Raw genomic sequence first — 20657 nt, forward strand, 5'->3', positions numbered from 1 at the left:
CACATTGGAGCACAGGACTGAAATCTCAATGTCCAAATCAGGAGCAGATGGAGAGAGAGCATGAGCAAGGAACTCAGGACCGCGAGGGGTGCACCCACACACTGAGACAATGGGGATGTTCTATCGGGAACTCACCAAGGCCAGCTGGCCCAGGTCTGAAAAAGCCTGGGATAAAACCGGACTCTCTGAACATAGCAGACAATGAGGACTACTGAGAACTCAAGAACAATGGCAATGGGTTTCTGATCCTACTGCATGTACTGGCTTTGTGGGAGCCTAGGCAGTTTGGATGCTCACCTTACTAGACCTGAATGGAGGTGGGTGGTCCTTGGACTTCCCACAGGGCAGAGAACCCTGATTGCTCTTTGGGCTGACGAGGGAGGGGGACTTGACCGTGGGAGGGGGAGGGAAATGGGAGGCGGTGGCGGGGAGAAGGCAGAAATCTTTAATAAATAATTAATAATAAAAAAGTCCCTAGATGTCTCTTTTGTACTTGAACAGAATAACCGTGTATCTCACTTCTGTTTACTTTTCTTCAGTCTGAATAATAGGCTTGTTTTTCAAGTATGATGATTTGTACATACTTGAACATGGGAGCCGAGGGAGCAGATGAGGTATAAATAAATATAGATGGCTTTTCTGTTTGGGTCCTTCCTTGTAGGACGATCTAAGTGTTTCTAACTCACTGCTAGTCTTCCCTTTAGAATCAGCACTCCTGATGCTCACTTTTAAGAACTCATTTAAAAACTAACAGCCAAAACCAGGTATTTAACAATGGATCAAATTCTCCCCCTGCAGTCCTGGTAAACGAGTTTTTCATCCTTACATTTGGGAAGGCTGCTGAAGGAAGACATATGTTCTTTGTTTCTGATGGGTTTAGTGTATTGTACTGATGAGCAAATTCTCTCCTCTTCTCTACCTGCTTCCCCAGTGGCCGTGCCTGCAGCAGCTCCACCAGCGTGCCAGCCCAAGAGTGCCACTAACGGGCAGCATCCGGTTCCCCGCCTCTCCATTTCCTCCCGAGCCACGGTGGTAGCCAGGATGGAAGGAGCCTCCCAAGGAGGCCTGCAGACAGTTATGAAGTGGAAAACGGTGGTTGCCATCTTTGTGGTGGTGGTGGTCTACCTCGTCACAGGTGGCCTTGTCTTCCGGGCATTGGAACAGCCCTTTGAGAGCAGTCAAAAGAACACCATCACCTTGGAGAAGGCAGAATTCTTGAGAGATCACATCTGTGTGAGCCCCCAAGAGCTGGAGACATTGATCCAGGTGAGCTGAGAGTATGTATCTAACATACAGCAGCCTTTGGCAATGGATGGTGGACAGATATGGCCTTTGTGGGTCAGGGAAATATTCTCTGCGGAAGTCACATTTGTAATATTTCTAAGAAGTCAGCAAGTGAGGGACGTGCCAGTGTGGTAGTAGAGGGACCATGAGATGGGACTAGGCTGTGTTATGTATCATTATGTTTTCAGATATGGTGACCAGAGGTGGCAGCAGGCAAAAGGATTTTAGATTTTTCAAACTCAAGTCCACTAATACATGTTGATTAACTCTGATTTTGTCATTCTTCAGGAACCATATACCTTATTTTTGAGACATTGTCTCTCACTAGACTTGCACTAGTCAAATAGGTGAGTCTGGCTGCCTGGTGAGCCCCAGGGATCTTCCTTACCCCGGCTCCCCAGTGCTGAGATCATAAGTGTATACCACCATGCCTGTTTTTTTGTTGTTGTTGTTATTTTTTCATGGATTCGGGGGTTGGAACTCATCGACTCTTATATTCTACATATGAGTGAGATTGAGTCATGGTTTGTTTACCTCTTTGATTCCTCTGTTACATGAACAGTGTATACACCCAAGATGATGTTATAATAATTGACAAAGTTCTATAGACATCTGTTAGGAAGTGGGCACTTTACATATATTATTTCATACAACCTTTACAACAACGATAGTTGTAGTTTGGATATGATGTATCCTGAAAGGCTTAAACACTGAAGGCTTGGTTAACAACTGATGAACTTTTAAGAGCGACTGTATCATGAGGACCAAATCTCATCAGTGGATGGATCCACTGATGAATTCATACCTTGATGGAATTACTGGGAGGTGATGAAAACTAGGAGGTGGTGTCTGATGGAAAGAGAAGGTTGGTCTGGACCTGCTTGTCTCAGGCAGATCTTGTCCTGGCATACTCTTGTTGCCCTGTCTTCCAGTTCCCTAGCAACCCTAGGATGAGTAGCTTTTGCTCCGCTACACGCTTCTTTCCACGCTGTTCTGCCTCAACACACGCCCCTAATAATGGAGCCAAGCAAACATGGTTAACACTTCCCAACTGTGACCAAAACAACTCTTTCTTCTTTTAAGTTGACTTCCTCAGATACTTTTCGTGGGGATGAAACTAACACAGTGTTCGATGATGGCATTATTGACCTCACTCATTGAGTGAAGAAACACATTCTAAAGGACTGAGTAACTTTCTAAACACTGAGGTGTCAGCTATGTGGGATTCAGAGTAAGGGGTTGTACCTTGTCTCATTCACTGAATTCACAAGTCTTGTTCTATGATGAACTTGATTCTCTCTCAAATATGTGCCTGCATTCAATCTTTCCGTTACTTATGAACTAGAGAAGAACTGGGGTGACTGCATTTAACAGAAAGAATTTTTTGTTTCTTTTCTCCATAGTTATTTAGTATTAGTCTTAGACTTGGGATATTTTCCAGTCTGTCTGCTATGACATAGAGTTTATTATCATGCCTATCTATAGTATTTATCACAATACACATTAAGTAGTTTTAGTTGCCAATAAAAAATTAAGTCATTGTGTTTGCTCTTCAAGTCTTGATACTTCACGTGTGTGCAAATATCCATGCTTGTGGATTAGTGCGACAACTGCTCACTTTGTCCCTGCCCAGCACTGGATATAGAGCTTCTAAGAAGCATAATATTTAAAAGTGATTTTCCTTAATAACTGGAAGGGTTTTATTTGAGTTGTGATCTCTTTGAGAAATATTACTGCATCTCACTGTAGTTGGGAAGGAGTGACCAGTGGATAGAAATTTAGATTTCGGTGCAGATTACTTTGAAAATGTGATAAATCAAAGCTCGAAGGCATAGTTTACATTACTGAGAGCAAATACAGAGTATTCGGAACAGCAAAATTCTGACAAAATGCCCAAATAGTTTGGAATAACCAAAGTTGGGATGGATTTTCTGATAAATTGAATCACTTTTATACTGTGGCATGTCTGAGAGACTGATAGTTCACTGTCCCTGAGAGTCAGAAAATGATAGTTATTATGAAGGAGATGGTCTCATTCATCACTTCTTCGGGTCATGTATCCATCTATGTATTCATTCTTGAAATTGCTACCGAGCTCCTCTGGGAGCAAGTTATGAATTGGGTGCTGGAGTTAGATAGGACGAGACCAAGACACAGCTTGAGGAAATTGCTAGCCTCCCTGAGCTCTAATTTTTATTATCAAAAAAATGTAAACTCTTCTGCCCTTTGGATGCTGGAAGTCTAAAAGCAGGAATTCACTAGGAAGGGTTTAGACTGTGTCATTATAAACATTCCAAAGAGGCTGGTGATGGATGCAACTGTTTGACTTGCTTGGAGCATCAAATAGTAGTTCTTCTATGGGGCCAGTATTGGAATTGATAGACCGAACCCACGGTCTTGCAGATGGTAGACAAGTGGTCTAGCACTGAGCTGTAACTCAAGTCTCAAAGCGGCATTTCCCAAGGGAGGTGTGGAAGTATGGAGTTTGCCTCCATGGTAGCATTTGACTGTATGCAGAGACATTTTTGGTTGTCATACAGCCAAGGTACTATAGATATCTCATGGTTAGAAACCAGGGAGATCACTAAATAGCTTACAAAATACAGGAGTAGTCTAGTCTAACACAAATTAGTTGGAAAGATCTGGAAGAAGAAGCATGTAACCAATAATCTGAATTCTTTGAATTAGAACTATTTGAAAAGAGTTAGACCCCCAAAAGCCAGGAAATCAGAAGTCTAGGGATGTTCTGTGGGTATTTATCTCCTTTAATCCTACAGCTATCTATCCCATAAAGATTGTCTTTGGTGCCTCTCTATAGATGTGGAAACAGACACCAGGAGGTGAAGTTATATGCTCTGAGTTACCTGGGTGGTAAGTGAACGATGCAGGGTTTATTGGTAGGCACGTTGATTGCCCATCTCATACCCTCCACCAGCGAGAGAGGTTCATTTAGGTAGATCATAGCTGAAGGGCATCTCAGTGACTTGAGAGAAAGCTACAATGGTCAGCACAGCTTGGACTGAGATGGGTGGGAGGAGGCGAGCAGAGATGAATCTGTGGGAAATAGACGGGTGGGATTTGAAGGCCCTTCCCATACTTTTCAGAGGAGTTTGGAATTTATACTGTAGGGCATGGAGACATGATAGAAATTTCATTCTAGAACAGTAAGTCTTTTACTGAAGAGGAGGATGGATTGGAGAGCGGAGAAGTTGGAAGGCCAGTAGGGAGAATATTGCAGCACCGTGTAATGTAAAGGAGGGCAAAGATTGCGGGTGCTAGAGTCAGATGGCTTTGCCCTTTCACCCACTGACCTAAGCTCCTCCTTATTGTAAAGGGAGTAGTCATCGGTTCTCACTCGGATTCCAGAGAACACGGACATGATCAGGGCTTGGTGGAGAACCGGCATGTCACTGGCATCCAGGAACTGCTGTCTCTTTCCCCGACCAACTCTCTGCCTAGCCTGCAAAGAATGTAATGAAATGAGCAAAGGTGACCACGCTCATGCATTTCTTTGGCTGTGGAGTAAGGCACCTCCAACGTGCTTTTGATGGGATTGATACGACAGTCATTTGTTCTGAGAATTTCTTTATCCCTGACACTCTCCCTTGTCACAATCGCTTATCTCCCTGTTCCCAGTGCAATTGCATCAGACACGTTTGCACCGACTAGTCTTGGTGAAAGCCGTAAAGCATGCATCTTCTGCAGTCCACAAAGCATAAAATCATGAGGAGGCTGCAGTCACTGACATGGGGGAAGGAAGGATGCTTCAGCTGTATGGATGACGATTTGCTGCAGTTATCAGGATTTGAGTTCTTGGGTGCTTTATGTCTTCAGTGGAACTCATGTGGTCACTTGGCAGCTGTTTCTTCTGATAGACGCACACTGAGAAGGGGAGGTGTTTTAAAGGAGAAGGTTTCTGGTTGCTTAATGCCCACCAGGGAGAACATTTTCCCCTCTCCCATTCTAAGTGCCTGGATGTAACAAGGATTTATTTTGCCCTCATTAGAAAACATTTCTTGGGTGTAGGTTGGTTCCATTCCAGCAAAATAAGTGTAAGCGCGCTGCGTCAGTGCCGGAACACTGACTTTCTTGACACTCCACTGCTGCCTAAGATAGATTGCTTAGAACTCCCACGACGTTAACACTGGCATCTTCTGTTTGTAGCCGTCTTTCTGTCCTAAGAATCCTGTAAGGTCCCTTTACCTGACAGGCCTGGTCCAGACTGTGGTGGAGTATGGGACAGTGCTCACTCTCCTCTTCCTTTCCCTCCATGGCTGGTCCAGTGACTCTCTGTTGGCAAATGGGAACTTTCTTATTGGATCTTACTTTATGATTTTTCTTTTTAAATTTTAGGTGGTTTGTGTTTGTGTGTGTGTATGCATGTGTGTATTTGTGCGTGCATATACACATGTGTATATATGTGTGTGTTTATATACATGCGTGTATATGTGTGTGTATGTGTGTATGTATATATGAGTGTACGCATGTGTGTATGTATATGAGTGTGTTTACGCATGTGTGTAACTGTGTGTGTTTGTGTTTATATGCATGTGTATATTTGTGTGTATGTGATTATGTGTGGGTGTGGTGTGTGTGTATACTTGAGGGTAACAGAAGAATGCTTTAGATCCTCTGGACCTGGAGTTACATGAGGTTGTGAGTCTGTGTTTACTAGGTACCAAACCTGGGGCCTCTGGAAAGCCAGCAAGTATTATCACCCACTGAGCCATGTATCCAGCCTATTCATGGTCTCTCATGTATTTTCAACATTTCCAAATGGAGTCTCTGGTGCTTTACTCAGAACCAGGACCTTGATCAGTGTTTGATGAGTACCACTTGGCACTTTCCTTGAGTATTAGTGGTATGGTTGAGTGCTAGGGAGTTTCCATATTACTGGCTCCATGTGGCTCTTTCTATGCCCATGTAGGTGGCCATCCTCACTGCCCTGTTTTATAAAGGGCAAAGTTTTTGCACCTCTGTAGTGGCAGGAGAAGAACAGGCAGGACTTGAATCTTGCCTTCTTAATCTTCAGGCTCTTTTAATTAGATCCCCGCTTTGGTCAGACACAATGGGCCAGTAGAATATGTACAAGATTAAGAGAAATATTTCCCCATTAAGGGAAAATTCACTCTACTGGCCTGATGGGGAAGCTTTTATGTGAGTCTAGGTGCTTGCATTTGGGCATGTCCCACTGTCTCCTCCCTCCGTCATGGACTTGTAATCTTCCTGACCACAATGTCTACGACAAGGTCCTGGGGCTGGACAGTTGATCTCTGATTAATCATCCTTCTTGACCTTGATCCCACCATGCTTTAGTCAGAGGATTGAATTTAAGATGTGGGAAGTTGCATGAGAGAACTGGGTGTGAGCATTTTGATTACAGTGGCCAAAGCTGCTATTGTAAAGATGAGAGGAGGACGAGAGATGACAAAGCCATCCCTTTAGAATCAAATGTGAGGTAATTGCACGATCAGTCCTCTATGATTTTCTGAGGCTACGGGATTTGCCATCTTCTTCTGCTGACACCTTAACCATTTACTGATTCATTCATTCGGTGACCATGTTGCCAGTCACTGTATGCCGGACATGATTCCAGATCCTGGGGATAGTAGGGCCACTCAGAGACCCATGGCGTCTTTGGGCTTTGGGGTTTATAACTAAGACAACCTACTGGGCCAGTTGTGTGCTTCTGGAACAATTATTAATTGTTATTCACCTCTTTCAAAAGAGCCCTGGTTTTAAACATGTTATATTTGTAGATAAAGGGAGAGGCAAGCCTTATGAATATTAATTATCTTATAAATATTTGCAAGTAAAATCGGGGTGAAAGGGGAAACTAAAATCCTGGGGCACCCCTTGCTTCTCTCTCTCTATATATACATGTGCTACGATGCCTGGCCACAAAATCCTTTTTTAAAAATCTAATATTTTTGTTGTACTGGATGTTCTACCTAAGGCCTCAAAACAGACTAGGCAAGATGAGTCCTCAGTTCTAGAAAAATTCTTCGGTTGCTATGAACTACAAGTCCTTCGTTTCTGGTTTAGTTGCTAATAGTGCATCTCCCAAAGCTCTTTCTCTCTTGCTTGCACTGCAGCCTCCTGAGCCTCCACATGTTTAGGAATGAAACCATTGTAAAGTAGGCATGGTGTCTTAGTCAATGTTCTATTGCTGCGAAAGGACACCATGGCCACGGCAACTCTTATGAAGGAAATTGTTTAGTTGGGGCTGGCTTATAGTTCAGAAGTTTAGTCCATTAGCATCATGGTGGCCAGCATGGCAATAGGTAGGCAGACATGGTGCTGGAAAGGAAGCTGAGAGCTCGGCATCCAGATTGGCAGGCAGCAGGCAGAGTGAGTCACTGAGTTTGACTTGTGCTTTTGAAACCTCAAAGGCCACCCCAGTGACATACTTCCTCCAATAAGGCCACACCTCCTAATAGTGCCACTCCTTATGAGCCTATAGAGGCCATTTTCTTTCAAACCACCACACATGGCTTCTGAGATATGCATGCACCAGGCTGTGATTTCAGAGTCCCAAACAAGGTCATCTCTGCGTTCTCCCTAACCTAGGCTGCTCCTCATCCAGCCAGCCCAGACAGGTGACCTCTGACAGTGACAGCTGGGTTCTTAGTGCCCAGGGACATGGCTCTAAGGGATGATATAATTCTCCCAGGCAGTCAGAGAGGCTGCCCTTTTGTCAGCAAATCAGTCACAGAGAAAATTGTTCAGTGTGTGCTGGATCAGGCCTGGTGCCCCTGGCCTGCCTGTGCAGGCCTCCACTTCATTATTGTTATTGCTCCCCCTCCCCTGCCACCTTCTGGGGCTGTTGGTTCTGCCACTGTTTTGTGATCTCAAGCTTTTGAGCCAGATATTAAAGAGCTAATAGAAATTGGCATGGCCCTGAAAAGTAGCAAACAAAGATTAGGTGTTCCAAAAACAAAACCCCCAAATTCCCAGAAAAACAATACCAAAACCCCAGAATTAAATGCTAGCAAGTCTGCTTTTCTACGAAAATGTGCCTGTGTTGGCTTTTGTTAAAGGTGTTGCTGTATATATTGGGGAATGATGAATTTTTGATGGTGGTTTGTATAGTTATTCTTATTTTTTCTAATCATTGCTCTTCATTTGGATAATTAATATTTGACTACTTGTCATGAAGCAGATACCACGTTAGGCCTTAGCAGTTCTAAAAAGTATGAAGCAAACACTGCCTGTCCTTCAAGAGCCTTGAGCAGAAATTGTATGGCTAGCTCATCTAAGCTTGGTGCTTACTGCTCATTGCGTTGGGAGTGCGCCTCATCTATCCACTCTCCCTGGGGATCCTCAGAGAGGTAAGCAACCAAGGGACAGAGAAACAGACAATGCACTCAGGCTTTGGTCAGAGGAAGAACTGAGATGCAGACAAGACTGCGTGGCTCCAGAAACTTTGCTTTTTTAACCACAATGCTCTATTTCTGGGTTGAGGAGACTGACTTGGCTTGGATGGAGTCCAATGTGATTGGTTTAAATAATTAGGAAGCACTCAGGCTCCCATTCATGGAAAGGGAGCGTCTCAGACTTGACCTCCAGGACCCCTGTGATGGGGTCATGCACCCGTGAGTGGGGTAGACAATAATGACGGGTTGCTAGCTGGCTTCTGCAGGAATATGATTTTGGGTCTAAACATAGGTATTAGGACTAGGCCAGCACGTTCTGTCTGAAATTCAGAGCACAAGAGCTATCATTAAGGGAAGATTTTCAGTCTGTGTTGAGAACATTTCTTTTTCTCTTAACAGAAATAGGAAGAAGAGGCAAAAGCTTGTGGGCTCAGGATGACCCCCAAGATTGACCTTAGGGTTCTTTAAAATGCGAGCGATTGTGTCGGTTCTGAATTATCCGTGTCTTCCTGCACAGTGAAAGAACAGTCGAAGATTAGAAAAATGTTTAGAAACTCAATAGAAAGTTGCCTGTAGAAGACAGGAGAGGGCTAGCATTAAAGACTTTAAGCCATTTTAGCCTTGCTCCATATTAATTATCATAACTCTGAACAAATTACTTCTGCTTTTTGTGGTCTCATTTGAGAATATTCTCATTGAGAAGAGTTCCATGTACTATCCAGGGTTTTTATGATAACCAAAGAGTCTAGCATATTGCACATGCTGGTTACTATCATTACTTTTAAGGGTATTCTAGAACTTTCTTTGGAGTGCCTCTGATTTACACAACTTACTTATTTCCCAATAATCAGACTGTACTTATCTGAGAGAAGCTGGGAGTATGTGTGGGCTCATTCTTTTCTGGGCTGAGGTCAAGGGTGAACACTAAAGAACAACAAAGGGTCAAGCAATGGAGTCAGGTACAGTGAAAGCAAGGGGCCCCCTGGAGCCATAGTTTTAATCATCTACCAAGTTCAGGCTCTCTCTAGTACTCTCTCTCTATGCTCACACCGCTTACGTAGACTAGTCAGTGATTTGATTATCTATTTATTTTATTCTAATTCTCCTAATTCCATCTTTTTTGAAATCTTTTTTTTTTTTTTTTTTTTTTTTTTTTTTTTTTGGTTTTTCGAGACAGGGTTTCTCTGTGGTTTTGGAGCCTGTCCTGGAACTAGCTCTTGTAGACCAGGCTGGTCTCGAACTCACAGAGATCCGCCTACCTCTGCCTCCCGAGTGCTGGGATTAAAGGCGTGCGCCACCACCGCCCGGCTAATTCCATCTTTTTTATTAAGTGTTGGTGGAAGGGGACATGCACGTCACTGTGCCTTTGTGGCTATAAGAGAACACTATCAAGAGTCACCTCTTTCTCGCCATGTGGATCCCAGGGATCAGACTCAGACAGTCAGGTTTAGCAGCATGTGCCTCAATCTGCTGAGCCATCTTGCCAGACCGTAGAGCATCCATCGGATATTCTCCTCAAGGCCAGGGTAATTTTCAACATTCCTTGGAAATGGATCACTCGGTTTGTAGAGGCTGAGCCCAAACTAAGACGAAAGGGTAATGTTTAGTTTGTCTGAGAGTTTATTGATCATATCAGTGTTGACACATATATTCTTGTTGTCTTAGTAGGCTTGGTGCTTTCATTGTGGTTTGTTTTATTCTTCTGAGCAATCAGGTGGGGGAGAAATTTTACTCTATCTTATGGCACAATTCAGAAAGACGTTAAATAAGCTCCCCCAAATGTCATTGGTCCACTATGACAATATCTAGCTAAATTAGTCATTATATTCAGGCATTAATGAATTGAGTTTTAGAACCCGCTTGCCCCCCCCCCCCCCGATCAAAGGATTTACTTGGGATCATGAGAAAGTCTAGGTTGTCTTAAAACTGTGGGCTAGGGATGTCTGCTGGCCCATCCTGGCTTTCTCTAATCCTATAAATAGATCCGCTGCTCATCTACCTTCTGCAGGTGGCTTTCACTTTAGATTTATTGTCAGGATATAAAGTCCCGATGAAAGCTTGCTACCTGCCTCTCCTGGGATCTGAGGAAAGGTTAATATTTGCACATAACTGAATATTCAAAGCAGCAGGAAAGAAACCCCACGGTGATAGTCACTATAGCCCCGCCCCGGGTGCCTCTCTCTTTGTCTTTCTGAGAACATCTCAGGAAGATGGGGTGGGGTGGGGTGGGCTGTTGAGGGCTTTGAGGTGGTGCGGTTAGGGTGGCCTCTGAATTGTGTCAAATTCTCCCAGGCCAGCAGAGGTCTCATCTCACATTGACCCTCACTGAACAGAAGATGACCTTAGCTTCCTTTCTGTTTTTCTAGTTTTCTCACAAGCAGTTGAGATGTCCCAGACCAGGTGTGTGACAGGTGTGGTGAGCGGAGTGATCTGAGATGGGGCGGGAAACAAAACACAACAGTGACAAAACAAAACACAACGGCAACAAAACACAACACAATGACAACAATGCGAAACAAAGCAAAACAAAGCAGGAACAACTCAGGATGGACAGATTCAACTTTCCAGAGTCTGGCTCAATGTTCTTCCTGGTGACGATTCTAACAGCATCTCTGGCTAGATTTGCCATCCTCCAAATGTGAGCTGTGGCCCAGGTACCTCACTATCTCAGTGTCACATGTCCCATGGAGACCAATGATGACTGTTATGCACAGTCATTGTGTGCGCTGGGTTAATAGGTGCACTCATAGAAACTTAAGGGATTCATATCCATCATCATCATCATCGTCGTCATCATTATGAGAGTTTGCTATCTGAACTGTTCCATACTTTTTTTCTTTTTTAAGTTTTTCAGGACTGGGTTTCTCTGTGTTCCTTGGCTGTCCTGGAACTCAGTCTGCAGACCAGGCTGGCCTTGAACTCAGATCCGCCTGCTTCTGCCTCCTGAGTGCTGGGATTAAAGATGTGTGCCCCTGCCACCAGGCTTTGTTTCACACATTTTCAAAAAGCCTTGATAACAACCTTGTAAGGGAGATAGCCTTTCTTCATTTTACAGATGAGAAAACATGTTCAGAATCTGGGCGACTTGCCCAATCCAAATATTTGTTGCTTTATTTATATTTGCAAGAGTCACATCCCTAACGGTCTCTACCTGTCTGTACCAAGGCAGGGACATCTCTGACCCTGGCAGCCTGCCTAGCTGAGCAGGGCTCCAGACTTCCTCTGGCTCTCAGGGTTGCTGTTTGATTTTCTGTTGCAGCTAAATTCCCCTCCCCCAGCCCCAGCACACTCCTGGCTGAGTTTGTGAAATATTTATGTGTTGAACACTTCTGAGGCAGGAGAAAGGAGGAAAGAGGTTTGCAAACAAATTAATATCATCTTTCTGCTTCTCACCTAAGGCTCTTCCTCTATTGTTAAAGGAGGGAGGGTGGGTTACCACCCCACTGTTGGAGTTTTGAACCACCAAGGGTGTTTTGGGCTGTAATGCATGTGGTTTCCTGTGCCTTTCTTACTGGGCTTGGGGGTTTCCTTCTCTGCCCATTCATAGCTGAGTGCACGCTCACTTTTAGTATGCATATGAAGCCACTTCCCACACTCACACACCATGCCACCTCACCACCCCCTCCACTGACCAAATATCCAATTCATCAGTTCCTTTGCTATCGGTGCCCTGTAGGGATGAAGAACCTTGGGGACCTGGAGCTGTGAGTGTACCCTCAGATATGGTCTTTTCTTTTTGTCCTGTGGTGTAATTATTAGCAAAATGACTGTGGCCGGGGTTACACTTGAGCTGTGTTTCTAGTTTAATTTTTAACAGATGCAGTCTTTGTTCTGGAAATGTCCTGGTTAGGACAATAAATCCAACGGTTACCCTAGCTATCTGCACCCATGCGTGTGGCGTGAATCTGTTGATTTCTTCAGCTAATCTGAGACAAGCAGGTGATTATGGCTCTTGGGTTGTTTGTCTTCATGGTGCTTCCTAAGAAAAGAAAGAAATAGATGATCTCACCAAGCACACAGATCATAGAAGAAAAGCCCAAGACAGTTATGGATCCCCTGTGGGCCATCATTTATCCCTGGGCAGCGCTAACGCTCATGATGGCATCTTGTGTTGTATGGAAGTGTGATTTACACAGCCTAGCATCCCGACAGAGGAGCCTGGCTAGGGGTTCTGCAAGGAGGAGTCGCCTCTCCCTCCCCTGTTCACCTCACAGCAGGCTCTTTCTGGGAGGCTGTAGCTTCTCTCTTATACTTTCTGTTTGGTCTTGATGCATGGTGCTGGAATATAGCGGTGCGGGGAGGAAGAGAGATGCAGATTCTTTTAGATGATGCCCTCTTCCAAGTCAGTTCCCTTTCCTGTTTTTGTCTGCCCCCTCCTTTTTTATTCTTTTTTTTTTAAGATCATTTCACATGGCCACGTGTGTATTTGTGGGGTGGTGGTTGTTATTTAATGGCCATCTCATATGCTAAGAAGTAGAAATGGTTTCCTTTCCCAGGAAAGATTGTGCACTTATGTCCCTTCTCTTAGCTTGTTCATTCATTTCAAGACTTGCTGTAGTGTGCCCTCTTGAGTCACTTGCTAGGCATCTGGGTTGGTGCTAAAATTCCAACTCAGGGGCCAAACAGGAACATCAACAAAGAGTGGAATTAGAAAACAAAGTGATGTCTTCTTATATGTAGTCTCTCTCTTTCTCTCTCCTTCCCCATCTTTCCATCCATCCATCCATCCATCCATCCATCCACCTATCCATCTACCCACCTATCCATCCATCTATCCATCCATCCATCCACCCACCCTCCTATCCATCCATCCATCCATCCATCCACCCACCTATCCATCCATCCATCCATCCATCCATCCATCCATCCATCCATATATCTGTCTTTCTATTTATGAACCATCTATCAATAGCATACCTATCACCCACCCATCTCCTATGATCTATCTATCTCTCATCTATCAGTACCTCATTTCCCAGCCATCTATCATCTCTCCATCCGTTGCCATCTGTTACTCTAAGACCTCTTGGACTTGATTGTGGTTGAATTTGTAGGTGAACAGAACATGCTTACCAAGTCAGAGGTTATGACCCAAACTGATGTTAATGTTGGTTGAATTTTCACCACATACAACTTTATTTATTGTTTTTGGAGGTTCTGGAGTTGAATCTAGCTAAAGCCTTAAACAGCGAGACAAGTGCCTTACCTCTGAGCTGTCGCCCCAGCCCCATGTAACGTCTTTTAAACTCAATATACACAGTACAGTTGTGTCATTGCTTAAATGTTCATGAAGTGGGTGCTTTCTTATCTCCCTCCCCACTTTTTGTCTTGAGACAGTGTCATGAAGCCCAGGTTGGCCTAGCACTCTATGTGTAGCCTTGTACTCCTGCTCTTTCTGCCTTGGTTTCCTAAGTTTTGGTATTAAAGATGCATACTTCCACACCCAGCTTTAGCTTGGCTTTTGTGGCATGAATACAAAGATAATAAAAGCATTAAAAATTTATTTAATTATACAATGTTTACTTGAGCTCAGACCATTAAAATCATTGGATAGTACTTTAAAAATTAATAAAGTTAATTTTAAATAAAATTAATTTTAAATACAAATTAATGTTAAAACCGTAGACTCATTTAAAATTACTGCTATTTAGTTAGAACAATGTCCCTATTATATATAATTTAAAAATGCTGGATAAATTTTAAGTAGTTTCACTATAAGTAAATGATAATTGTTTGGGGGGTATAAGTATGTTTGCTGTATTTGAACATTACACAAAGTACAGCATATACTAAAGCCTTACATGGTACCTCAGAAATGCAGTATTTTTTTTTTATCAGCTACAATTTAAAGAGTTGATCCTCCAAATTCAAGTGGTAACTGTTTTAACTAGGCTTACTGGTCATTTAAACCTTATTTACTTTTTATTTAATTTATTATTTTTGTTTTGCTTTGTTTTGGTTTTTGGTTTTTTAAGGCAGGGTTTCTCTATGTAGCCATGGCTAGACCTCTCTTTGCTGACAAGGCTGGCCTCAAACTCACAGAATTCCACCTGCCTTTGCCTTTTGAGTTCTGGAATTAAAGGTGTGTGCCACCATTGCCCAGCCAGTCATTTTAATTTTAGAAAGAATCAAAGATCTAAAACCTTACCAAAAGTTTGGGGGCTCGCTAGAAAGCATATTTTCACCTTCTTTCTACTTTCAAGTCTTGCTCCTAGTGGATTTTGTCTAGAATATTAGTGGGCCCAAAGCAACCCTTTTATACAATTTCCTTAGAACGGCTTCCCTGGGCATTCGGGTACATTGCCCACTTTATATATGACTTAGGGGAAAGAAGGGCGTTTACTTCACAGATATGAAACTATCAGATGGAGGTGCTCCTAGCAAGTACCCAAGCTACTGATTGCTGTGAGGTCCCTCCTGCCTACACACTAGGACAATGGCCATGCTTGGTCTCCATGTGGTTATGAGGATGGAAGGGGAAAAAAAGTGCATTTTGGGTATCATGTGTAGAGACTCGAGCCAAACCATCCTCTTTGGGCTAGACAGGGTTTGGGTCAAGGCTTCTCTGCTTCCTGGCTTTGTGACCTCAGATGTATTAGTTGACTTTCTCATATCTGCTGCAGCATTGCTGAAGTGGGAACGATACCACCCTATTGGGATTTGGGAGAGAGTAAACTTGGAGGTACTTCTTATGTGCCTGGCTCAATGCCAGTGCTTGAAGAGAGTTAGTTTCTTTCCCTTTCAGTTGATAAACACTTCTTTTGAAGATTGCATGCAAAAACATTAAATATCCATTAACTGCATTATTCAAGAAAAGTGAATCTTGAAAAGGCACCTTACTTCAGATCTTTCAATGCAGCAATAATCACTTCCATTTATCTTTCTTGCAAATCTGTATTTTATGTGTGGCACTGGGTTTATTTATGATGTTTGTGGAAAATTCTCAGTACTGTGAGACTCTGCTGAACATAACCCTCTTTCAGGTTTTATGGAAATGTTAGGTATTGGTGGTGTGATTTGAAGCTCGAGTGACCGAGGCCTAGAACTGTCCTGGAGGTATCACATGTGAGTGACATCCTCAGACGTGGATAGATAGTGAGGAAGGATCTAAGACTCAGTTAAGACTGACGTGGATAGCTCTCACACAGCATAAGGAAAGTGAGGTTTAGCACTAGAAAGAACTCCGCCGCCTATCTCCCTCAAAAACAGAGGAGAGGCTGGGAGATGGCTTAGTTGGCAGAGAGCCTGAGATGCAAGTGTGAGGACCACAGCATCCACATAACGATCAGGTGAGATGGCTTGCATGTGCAATATTTGATGTGCAATATTTGTGTTGAGGAAGGGGAGACAGGTGGATCCCAGAGCTTGCTGGCCAGCTGGCCTAGACAGTTGGTGATCTCCAGGCTTGCTGAGAGATCTCTTTTCTAAGACAAGCTGGTGAGCGATAGAGGATGACACCCAAGGGTGACCTCTGGCTGCCACACATACATGCACACCTATGTATACGTGTAGCAATGCTCAGTAGATCAGAATGCAGCGCCGGGTTAATAAGTAGTCCTGTCACCCAGCGCTGATTCAAGCCATTGACAGAAAACATCTGTGCACAGCCCATGCAGCTGCTGCTAAATTCTGGGGTGCCTGCGTTTATGTCAGAAACCATCGCTAGCTCAACCCTTTTAATGCTTCATATCCTTAGGGGCAAGGAGGACTAAAGACTTAAACAGAGACTGTCTTTACCCTGTCACCTAGTCAGTCGTATTTGCATGCAAAATCTATTCGACAGCTTGTTTTCATACCGCCTATGAAGTAGGACAGGCATTTTTGCATATTTAAGCAGTTATTTATAAAGGGACAGAAAGAAAAAAAATAAATAACAGAAACTCTATGTAACCCGCCAAGGCTAAATAAAATATTCATCGTGTGACGATTTATAGAACAGGTCACTTATCTCTGTCCTAGAAAGCTTGACTGATCTCATCAAGCATTCATACTGAAGAGAATAAGGACTTTCCAGTTGTTCCCCAATGTGTGACAACCACTATGTGTCTGAGCCAAGCATAACGGGCACTGTTGAGGACACAGAAATGTGTCTCATTATTCATGCCTTGCTCAGTTCTAACTTTGTCCAGAATGTGGAGTCTCAGTCTTTCTAAGCAGCTCATGCCTCCTTCACCTCCTCCTTGGAACTCCTAGGTGGAAGGCTTCTTGTTACAGTTCACAGTTGTGGACTGCAGGTACCTGGGATGCATGATAATCAACTCCTTCTGCACCTAGACTGAAGCAGGATGGTAGGACCAGCTCAGGAAGGGCCCCCGAGAGGATTTATCTTCCTCTGCTCATGCTGAAGTGGGGGACAAATTTTAGGGTTATGTTGAGTTGGTGCACAAGCATAAATTTGGGAAGGGGACAATTTTGGAGCTGTAATATGTAGATTGAGGCACTGGGGAGAAGCAGGACTTAAATCAGACCTCGGTGGTGGGCATAGTTTGTGGCAGAGTGTAATCAAAGACACGAGGGAGTGAGGGAGCAGCACCCCAATGACTGGCGACAGTTTCATTGCGGGTCGATGAGGCTGGGTCATCACCGTAGAGAAGGTAGTGGCCATACTGAGACAGAGTATGGGATTCCAGTGGTCACTGAGGAGTCGGTTCAGGCTGATTAATAAAATGAGAACAGGACTGGTGAGGGAGCTTCTCGGGTAATAGGGGCTTCCTGTTAATCCTGATCATGTGAGTTCCTTCAGAAGAACCTGTATGTTGGAAGGAGGGACCTGACTCCCTCAGGCTGTTCTCTGCACTCCATCTGTGCACCGTGGCGCCTGCACACCCCTTCTCCCCAATACAATTTCAGTTTCAATAGTGTAATACAATACTGGTAGATGTGGGTGAGCACCACAATGATACCTAGGGAATTGATGCTATGGCCATGTACTGCATAACAGTGCAGTCAAAAATGGGCTACGTACATGATGGTGGCCCTAGTAAACTTGTTGATATCATAGCAATTTTTGTCTTGGTCCACTTTCTGATGTTTATACATTGAACAGCCATGACCCTGAATCACATGGCTGTCTTTACCAAAGACAGTCATGGGCTGATAATATTAAAGGGACCACCTCATTAAATCCTTATAGCTATGTTACCGGGCGGTGGTGGTGCACACCTTTAATCCCAGTTCTCGAGAGGCAGAGGCAGGCTGATCTCTATGAGTTCGAGGACAGCCTGGTCTACAAGAGCTAGTTCCAGGACAGGCTCCAAAGCTACAGAGAAACCCTGTCTCAAAAAAAAATTTCCTTATAGCAAGGGAAGGTCTCACAAGTAAATTAATTTGGCTTAGAGAGGTTGAGGTAAGTATCTAAGATTCTGGTATTAATAAAATGCAGAACCAAGCTTATCTGACCTGGTGCCTGAGTTTTAAATTCCTTTGCTATTGGAAGAAACTCAGTGGAAAGCACTTTAAGAATACAGAAAAGGGTGGATGAAAAAGAAACCTATAGCCTGCCCTTCCAGAAATGACCACTTCGGGTGAATGCTCTGGTAGAGATCTATCTGGACACACAGCAGTATGCTTGAATTTCGTATAATTGAGGCCACCCCTGCCTGACAGTCTTATTTAAACTTATGTAAAGTTTTATATAAGTACTCTAAATCTTAGACGTTTCTCCCACTTAGAAGTCATCCTCTGATTTTCATGGGTGTATGGTATGCCACTTGAAGCCTGTCCTTTTTTCTGCTGCACCGGCAGTGTCTAGCTCCTCACAGGTTCTTGTGCAGTACGGCAAATTATCAGATTCTTACTTGTGCTTTCCCCTCTCTTTGCAGCATGCACTCGAAGCTGACAATGCAGGAGTCAGCCCGGTAGGAAACTCTTCCAACAGCAGCAGCCACTGGGACCTCGGAAGTGCCTTTTTCTTTGCTGGAACCGTCATCACGACCATAGGTATCCAACCATTTACTAATATCTTCTCCTCTGCAGACCCTTCTGAGGAGTGTGTAGACAGAATTTGTCTTCTTAAGCTGTGGTACCAGATTCTCCCTACCTGGTCCAGTGAACACAGCTGTTTCAGTAAAAACCAGCAGGGTGGGTATTTCCAAATGAAGAGCATTTCAACGGAAGGAAGCTAATGCCAAGGCAATGGAGAAGGCACAGCCTGACCAGTTGAACTCAGATTGTTGTGTTCAGATTCCATTGTAAAGATGGCACTTCTTGGTAGAATTCAGACAGTGGGATGAAAATGATCTACAAAGTTGAGTATGGGGGAACAAAACACCCTTTCTCCCTCTTTAGTTTTTTTTATTATTCCTGAGAAAATAACTTCCATCTCTTTGTCTGATAGTTTCAGTGCCTACCTCTGGTGTCTTCAATATCAAATTGGTACTGCTACTTCTAGAATTTTCAGTTTTAGGGATTGTTTTTGAGCTTCCCACTGTGCAAGCGGAAGTGTTGGTCTCCTTCTTCCTTCCTGGTCCACTTCCTTGTTTCTGTCTTCCTAGGATAGTTTAACTACATAAAAACCTGGGTATTTGCCTGGAGCAGACCCTTGCACATGCTCTAACAACTTACCCTCATATAAACCATCATTACTGCCTTTCTGCAACAGTGTCAGTCTTATTTTTATGAACCTTTTGTTTTCTGATCCTTAGGTACTGTGAATTTTGTCTTAGCCGTTATTTTATAATAGTATATAATAACCTTGATGTTCTGGTCATTAGCCAGTATGCATAGATCCTGATTATGAGTGATGACATTTCCCTTTCCCATCTTTCTCCACCACACAATTTTAGCTGACACCATCTGTTCAGTGTTTGCCTTAACACGATTAGTGTGGCTTCTAGCATGTGATTTGTCAGCTTTAAGTGATATGTGCATAGACATGGGGCAGAGGAATTGTCTTCTGCAATCAGGATCCCAAGACAGGTCCATTTGGCAAGCTACTTGCAATGGAAGAAGCCATATGGTGCTTTTCGATGGTTTAATTTGAAATCAAAGGTTTCAGATTCAGGGATATTGATGGTATAATTCTTAGAATGAGGCCAAAGGGCTGAAAATCCACAAGGCCAGTGGTATAATTCCTGTTGACTACAGGTCAGAGAGGTTGGGGTTCTGATGTCAAAGAGGAGAAGCAAAATGTCTCTGAGTTGTACATGCTTATGTGAGAGAGACAGGCAGAGATAGATATAGATAGATAGATAGATAGATAGATAGATAGATAGATAGACATCTTTTCTATGGCTTCCCTTTTAGTTCTATTATGCCCTCAGCCAATGATCCTGTCCACACTGAGGATGGCTCTTCCACACTTAGTCCATCGACTCACATGACAATGCCCTGTGGAAACATCTAGAAACATTTTTTACAGACACATCAGTAATAATGCTTTTCTGAGTAGTCATAATCCAGTCAAGTAAACTAAAATTAACCACCAACTCTCTAATCTAATTAGATGACAAGCTATTTTACATCTGCAATTCTTAAACTCATTAACACTAGCTGTTGTCAGAGTTCCAAGTGTCCATTATACATGTAAGTCTGCACCTAGAAGCCTTTATGACCTCCAAATCAGGTTAAGCCATTGGAGTTCAGAGACTCCCTACACCCAACAGAGAGAGTGTGTGGCCTGGGCCCTCATGTGCTATGAACTTTAGCCAATCCAAGGACATTGTAGTCATCCACCAAGGAAGAATGATGTCATGTTAGAATGTGTTTGACAGTCTGGTTATTAGAATGAAGAAAGGCATCATGCATTTTAAGAGGATTTGTAAAAGAATTAAATTCGAGAAAGTCTTGGCCATTTCAAAAGGTATACTTTGGAAAATGCTCTCAAAATGCCAGTATTGGATCCACGAGATTTTAGGGGATATTACATATAATAGATTGAAAAACCCTATTCATTTCCTTGTATGAAATTGCTAAATCAGAGTTTTGTCTGAGGCATTGACAGGACCCATGCTGGACTCTGAAGTATCGGTATGGCTTTCAGAAAAGCACTAACGGTAT

At 43.4% G+C, this 20657-nt stretch overlaps 1 protein-coding gene across 1 annotated transcript in view; it reads left to right on the plus strand.

The window, feature by feature from the left end:
- Positions 1 to 870: 870 nt before the first annotated feature.
- The window catches only part of LOC121452460 (potassium channel subfamily K member 10-like), a 68012-nt gene continuing 48225 nt past the window's right edge, over positions 871 to 20657 (plus strand). The window contains exons 1-2 of the mRNA XM_041658635.1: positions 871 to 1266; positions 18482 to 18599. Coding sequence (XP_041514569.1) covers positions 871 to 1266; positions 18482 to 18599 — 514 coding nt within the window. The remainder of the gene's footprint in view (positions 1267 to 18481; positions 18600 to 20657) is intronic.

The sequence above is a fragment of the Microtus oregoni genome, unplaced genomic scaffold, assembly GCF_018167655.1.
Source record: "Microtus oregoni isolate MIOR12 unplaced genomic scaffold, Mior012 000009F_ref0000495, whole genome shotgun sequence".
NCBI lineage: Eukaryota > Metazoa > Chordata > Mammalia > Rodentia > Cricetidae > Microtus > Microtus oregoni.